Below are 7,126 nucleotides of genomic sequence, written 5' to 3'. Positions count from 1 at the left end.
TTTCTGAAATATAAAGCAGTAAAGAAATATTTACAAACATATTTACAAACAATATTTTTGTTTGAGTTCGTGTCAGAGGATCATATCAGTTTATGACAAATCACTAGTACCGTTGAGCTTTAAACACTTTAAGTTCAAAACGATTCACTTCGATTGTCAGTATACTTGTCCACTTAAATTTTCACGCAAAGTTCAACTGTTTCGAGATACGGATTTAGTGTTTTATAAAACTTAAACTTATTTGCGTGTCCCACCTCAGAATATACTCCCGTATCCAGACTTCTATATTCAGTCTTACAGGTGAATGTACACTAATGATCTGTAAACGGGTAAATGCGAAACCGTGAGAGCTCAGGTCAGAACTTCCGTTCAACATTGAGATGACGGCTCGACTTTAGGTGTGTCTCGTTTGGGGATCTTTTCTTCAACAGCACATGGTTAACATTTTTCAATGTTTCATCATTTTTTATGCTGAGGGTAGGCTTTATGATTAAAGCAATGTAAAGTATTATACGAGGACTAGGCTATTCCTCCCGCAAAATCAGAAGTCCAGGTATAATACCCCAGATATCATCACGCACAAAGACCTAGTATGTCAGAAATAGAAAGCCCTTCAAACAAGATTTCAGGGGTTACCTATATACCCGAGAGATGTTCCCCACGAGATAAGTAAGTTTGAAATTTAGGTTTATATCTGGAACACAATCTATTAAGCGTGTAAAAATCTACTGGCACATCATCAGTGAGATTAAAAACTCTTTAGCGTACTGTGGTTGTCCACTGATGTACTATCATTTCCTCTTTTTACACAAAAACTCTTTTTCATTTTCTCATGTTTTTGTCATTTTTCAATATTTTTCAATTAAAAAAATGAGTTTTATACTTTTTCAAATTTTTAAATGTTTTTGTATTTTCTGAAATATTTTCTTACTCCCCCCCCCCTAAAATGCAAAATCATTTAAAGAAAATTTGACAAACCGATGTAGATAGCTTTGTCTCGCCATCCATTTTCTGCGTAATGTGCACCGAGTTACATGAAAAACAGTAAATACCCCGATGATTTACAACACAATGATTTTCTACAGTTTGAAAACCGTTTTTCAATATTGTGAAATTAATCATGTTTGTTCCGCCGTGAGGGTCAGCATATTCAATCAACATATATATTTTTTTTTTAATTTTTGAACTTTTTTTGGACAAATTTAAAAACAAACATATTTTTTATTTTTCAAAATTTTTGACAAAATAAAAACATATTTTTGGTTTTTAAATTTTTCAATTTTTAGGTTTTTTAGAAATATTGTTTATTTATTTACAGTAATCAAATAAACTCCCTGTTTCAACCAACACAGGGTTCTGCAGCCTTCTCCTCCTCTCGTTGTGCCAGGCTGCTCAGAAATCCATTCTCACAATCTTCAGTTTTCTTGAGCACCTGCACAGTCAACTTACTCAATTACTTGAACAATTTTGACCAAGCCTGTTTGACCTTAGGCATTTCAACAAAATAAACTTCATTCATTGTCGGAAAATGTTTGTCATTCTGAACAAAGACTTTTTCAATTTTAACTTCAATCTTTTAATCATTTAATGAAGTCATTTGTTTCTTAACACTCCATGTTTGACCTTTTGGAGTGACTCGTTTATAAAAATGTGAATCTTTTTGAACATTTTGATTTTGAACAACATTTGATTTCCAAAACTGTTGAGGTTTTGTCATATCAACCGTTTTTTTCCAACTTTGCGTTGTTCTGAATCTGGGTGTGTGAGAATTCCAGGTCTGTCTTGAATCGAACTTATTCGGGATTGATTTCCAAGTTTGATTGGAAGCAAAGTTGTTTGTATTATACCTCCAAGTTTGTTTCGAATCAAATCTGGCTGACCTCTGTTTCACATCCTTAGATTTTGTTTCTCAACATTTTCAGACTTCTTTTTCAACTCAACATCAACAGGTTTCAGATTTGGACACTTGCGTGCAAGATGTCCAATTTGATCACATTTGAAACATGTTCTCTTGGATACATCTTTGACCTGTGGTTGTTGCCTTTTCTTTTGAGCTAAGAACTCATCATTAGACTGTTGTCTAAATTTTATTTTTGCCTGATAATTTGGTATTTCATTTTTCTTCCCATTTTGTTTCTTCTTATAACCCAACCCAGCCTTCATGTTTTTCTTTTTGAAACCAGGTTTGTTATAAAAAGTTTTGTGACCTTTACCAACAAACTTTGGAATTTCAGTCTTTTCAATTTCAACCATCTTAAAAACTTTGTCAATCTTTTCTGAAATCACATTCTGAATCGGGAATACAACATCTAAGAATAATTTGTCCGATCCAATCATGGTATAAACCAATCCTTTTGTATCATCAATCAAATTTTTCTGGGATTTTGTGTTTTTCAGATATCCATCATGAAAATTACCTTCACTTTCATCCTGTGATTCAGAATTACCTGTATCAACTGACTCTTCTTTCAACACACTTTCAACGACCTTACCTACCACCTCTGAATCACTAGAATCATCTGATTTGGAATAGGTTATGTCAATGTTATCTGGCAATTGATCTACCATGTTGAAAGCTTTTTCGACCTTTTCATCATCATAAGATACAAACTTTTCCGGTGGTGGAACTTGATGAAACTCTGAGCCAATACCTTTCTTGTTTTGCTCAGAATCTTTTCCATCCGGTTTTATGTTGAAAATTCTTTCAAGCACATATGAAGACGCATGGTAACTTTTTAATTTGTTGTTATCCTGTTCTAAACCAGCAATCTGACGTTTTAGCTTAGCAACATCCTCAATATATGAATTTACAACATCTTATTTAATTTCATACATTCGTTTTAGTTCCTTTGATGTTTCAGAACAATAATTCAATCTTGATTGAACAAATTTCATTTCACCCTTCACCTTTTCATATGATTCTTTTGTAATGTGATATGCCAATTTTATCGAATCATATTCTTTCTTGGTTTCTTGACAAAGATTTTCTTTTTGATCACATTCTTCTGTCTTTTTTCAAAATATTTTCTTTCAAAATCTCATTTTCTTTTTCTAATTTTTTATATTTTTCTGAAAGTGTTTCATTATTATCTTTTAAAACTTTTTCGTTTTCTAACATTTCTTTGCATTTATTTTTGAAAACTTCTTCAACTTTTGTGAATTCAAGATTTCTTGTTCTGAACTTCTCATCTTTTTCAGTACAAGCACTGCATGGTTCCATGCATTTCTTGCACTTTTCAATAGTTTTTAAGATTCCAGAATCAGAATTTACCTCAGTGATTGGCACCTCGGTGTTTATTGCTGCATCTGTCTGCTTCAGCTCTTCCTTCTTCTCATCACCAGCACCTTCATCACCAACACTATCCACATTCAAACTTTCTTTCTCTTCTTTCTTCTTCATTATTTCTTCATCAACATGCTGTTTTTCTGTAACAGCTTTTTCTTCAACAACTTCTTCTTCTATCTTCACAAACTCCACTTTCATAGCTTCAACTTTTACATCTTCAACAACCTTCTTCAACTCTTCAACCATACACTCAACATTCTTCTTCATTCTCTCTTCATCCCTCTTCTTCAAACTTGAAGTCATAACATCCCTAAGGAGTTTTTCAAATTTCTTCACATATGTTTTATCTTTTTCAACATTAGTATAGTATTCGACGGATCGAGGGATTACTAACAGAACATCGTCAAAGATTATGTCTTCCTTGGGAATAACAGGTTCACCATTTCTGTTGATGTAGCATTCTCACTTCTTATCCCATCTCTTATTGATCACTGCACTTTCATATTCTTCTTGCATTAAATTCATCCTGTTCCAAGCAATGTTTCTTTCTCTGTAAGTTTTCTCACTCAGAATCTCTTCCCTGGTTTTCTCTTTTATTTCAGCTATGCCTTTTCCTTCTTTGTTTTCCTCTTGAATTTCAGCAACGAAAAAATAATGTTGACTTTTTGATGTTTTTCTTCCATGAGCTGTAACTATATTTTCCAAACGATCTTCTTCTGGAAGAATCTGACTCCAATCATATCCTTCATCATCATGGAATACAGTAAGAGCTCTGGACTTCTCTTTGGAAACATTTTCAATCATTTTTGGCTCTTCTTTACTGCGGTGGTAAATCGCCTTTGGATAATAATCATCACTGAAAGGTTTTTCAGTTTCGTCAACTTCAGCATTTCTGCATTCTCTTTTGAAATGACCTTTTTGCTTACATCTGAAGCAGGTCACTTTGAATTTGTCGAATCCAAGCTTTGTTGACTGACCGCCTAATGATTGCTTCCCAGTAATCTCCATGTATCTCTGTGCTCTTCGAATGCAACTTGCTAAACACCAACGTATGTCAATGAGTTCCATTTCTGCTGGATCGATCTGGTCGTAGTCTTCTTTGGTCAGTTCGGAGTTTCCAATTCTGCCTGCAACTAGACCTTCATACGATTCTAGAACTGATGCAAGAAAACTCATTTGCTGTTTAGCTGCATTGATGCTCATAGCCGGAGAATTTTTCAACTTGAGAGCAATGTTGCACAGTATCTCCTCTGCTTCTTCAGAATTAGCTTTTGAAGAAAATGAATGATAACCCGGATCGTAACTTGATGAATTTTTCTGAGGTTCTTTTGTCCTCTCACCACTGAATGCTGTCTTTGGTGAACTATCAGCTTTCACCGAAGGTAAATTGCCTTTGTAATACAGACCAACATTCTGTTGATGTGAAGAACTGCTCATTTTGTTTTGCTTCTGCAACTCCAGTTCATGACTTTCAATTTTTTCTATCAAAACATCAAGAGAAATTTCATCATACAAAGCATCATTTTTCAGGATAAACACAAACGTTTGCCACTGATCAGCTCGTGGTAACGCTTCTATGATCTTATCAATGATTTCCTCTCTTGTTTTCACAATGCCAAAACGATTAAGTTCAATTTTTAAATGACCAAATCTCTCTATCATTTGTCTAACTGATTCATCTTTCAAACTGTCAAACAAATCAAATTCTTTCTTTGATAATGCAATTTTATTTTTCTTGATTTGTTTACCCCCCTCAGCTTTTACCCGTAAAGCTTCCCAGACAGATTTTGATGACCCGTCATGTTGCAATAAAGCAAACATGTCATTTCTGATTGAAGATTGAATTAACGCAATCATTCTCTGTTCAGCTGAGAATTCTCTTTTGTCTTCTGCTGATAAAATTTTAAGCGGGGTTTCTTCTCTTTTGTCATTGGTCGGCCTTTTATAACCAAATTCCAAACAGAACCAGCTTTCATGAGCATAAGCTTTTGCCCAGTTGATGGATCGATCTTTCCACCAAGTGTAATCTTCAATGCTTTCAAGAGTTGGTGGTTTTGAATGTGTGCCGTAGAAGTTATCATGTTTAATGTTCTCATTTATTGCTTTTGTAATGGTTTTTGGTGTGACAGTTGAGATTTCGGGAGACTCGGATGTAAACGCGTTGTAGAACGTATTGTAGAACTCTTCAGCCATGATGTGAAATTCTTGAATTAAACCTGGAACAAACTGTTAAACACAATCAGTTTAATCAATATCAAACAACTTGAAATAAACTGACACTCGGTTGACGTGAAACGAAATCACTTTTTGGTGCGGAATTAACAGTTTCAAACGAGATTATATTTCACAAGAAATTAGAACTTTTTCAAACGGAAATACTTATTTCGCGTGAACACGTCCAAACGAAATATAATTCCGTGTGAAGGTAACTTGTACTCAAACGAAATTAGACCTATTGAAACGAAATTATAATTTCGTATGAAGTGATTCAAACGAAATTAAATTCCGTATGAGATTAACTTCAAGTTCAAACGGAATTAACCCAAGATAGCTAATTCCGTGCGGAATTAAGATTCAGTTCAAACGGAATTATGCTGATGTCATTTTGTCCGAGCAGTTTTTTAAGCGGAATTACAAATTTTTATCAATTTTTAGATCGAATTTTAGTCCAAATCTTTCAAGGATTAGTTAAAACACTATTTCGCATGATATATGTGAAATTCAATCCATTTTGACCGTGAAATCTAGTTCAATTTAGAAAAGATGGTGTAGAAGTAAGATAATCTAATGAAATCAAGCTGAATTTGGTAGAACTCCTCCTCCTGTGCTCTGATACCACTTGTAGGATCGTTGTATGACTCGAATGAGTCTATCAGAAGAATTTTAGATTCGAATCAAAGGCGGAATCAGTGAAACAGACGTGGAAACAGCTCGATTTACTTTAATATGTCTCTATTATTGATGTAATAGTGTTACAGCACCTCAAGTCAATTTGGCAGCACTTCGGTACCAAATCAGACAAACGTTACAAATGAAACGGAATCACTGGGTATTTATAGGCGTGTAATTCCGTTGGGAATTAACAAGTTCGTTTCATGCAGAATTAGCTAAAGCTAATTCCGTACGTAATTAACCTGTTAACCTTCAAGCGGAATTAACATTCAAGCGATATTACCTATTCCGTGCGGAATTACCATCTTGGTAATTTCGTGCGGAATTACCCTAAATCTCATAAAACCTGTTTTCTCGATCTATGAGCCCTGATCTATCAATTCTATTACATGACATGATACAAGACGAAGTCAACAGACATAGTGTACTAACACTCAATCATTCAAACCTACTGAAGCAACTCCTGATGCAACTGGTGAATTTCGGGACGAAATTCCCTTTCAAGTTGGGGATGATGTGGCGCCCGAGGAAATCCATAGTCATCCTAGTCTGTCACTTCACTTTTCACGAGACTGTTTATCAAATTTCAGGACGAAATTTTTTTCAAGTTGGGGATGATGTGACAACCCGAATTCCTGAGGTTATTATATTTGCATTACTTCTATCTACATGTCGTCATACACTGTGATCTTGTGCTTATTGTGTGAAACCAATATAGTTGGGTTGAATTGAATGTTTTATGTTAAGTGTATAATAAGTATTAGCTGGTTGGAGTAGCTGCACACTTTGGTCAAACCGCACACTCCGCTCACGACCGTACACACTCCCTCACTTGGATGTCCTCTAAATCTCGGCCCACACACACACTAAAGCAGGCCCAGATCGCTCCAAGCCCAGCCATTGTGGGTTGCGCATACATGAGGGACGTGAGTGTGGTGTATTGTGATA

At 35.0% G+C, this 7,126-nt stretch overlaps 1 protein-coding gene across 1 annotated transcript; it reads right to left on the bottom strand.

Moving 5' to 3' along the window:
- Nucleotides 1-1,339: 1,339 nt before the first annotated feature.
- LOC110888248 lies at nt 1,340-3,589 on the bottom strand. Its single transcript, XM_022135780.1, has 2 exons — nt 3,272-3,589; nt 1,340-1,432 (listed from the first exon to the last, which is right to left on the bottom strand). The coding sequence occupies exons 1-2, from the start codon at nt 3,587-3,589 to the stop codon at nt 1,340-1,342; spliced, it is 411 nt and encodes a 136-aa protein (XP_021991472.1).
- Nucleotides 3,590-7,126: the final 3,537 nt, after the last annotated feature.

This window comes from Helianthus annuus, chromosome 11 (genome assembly GCF_002127325.2).
Source record: "Helianthus annuus cultivar XRQ/B chromosome 11, HanXRQr2.0-SUNRISE, whole genome shotgun sequence".
In the NCBI taxonomy this organism is placed as follows: Eukaryota; Viridiplantae; Streptophyta; class Magnoliopsida; order Asterales; family Asteraceae; genus Helianthus; species Helianthus annuus.
This window is presented reverse-complemented; position numbering and strand designations above follow the sequence as displayed.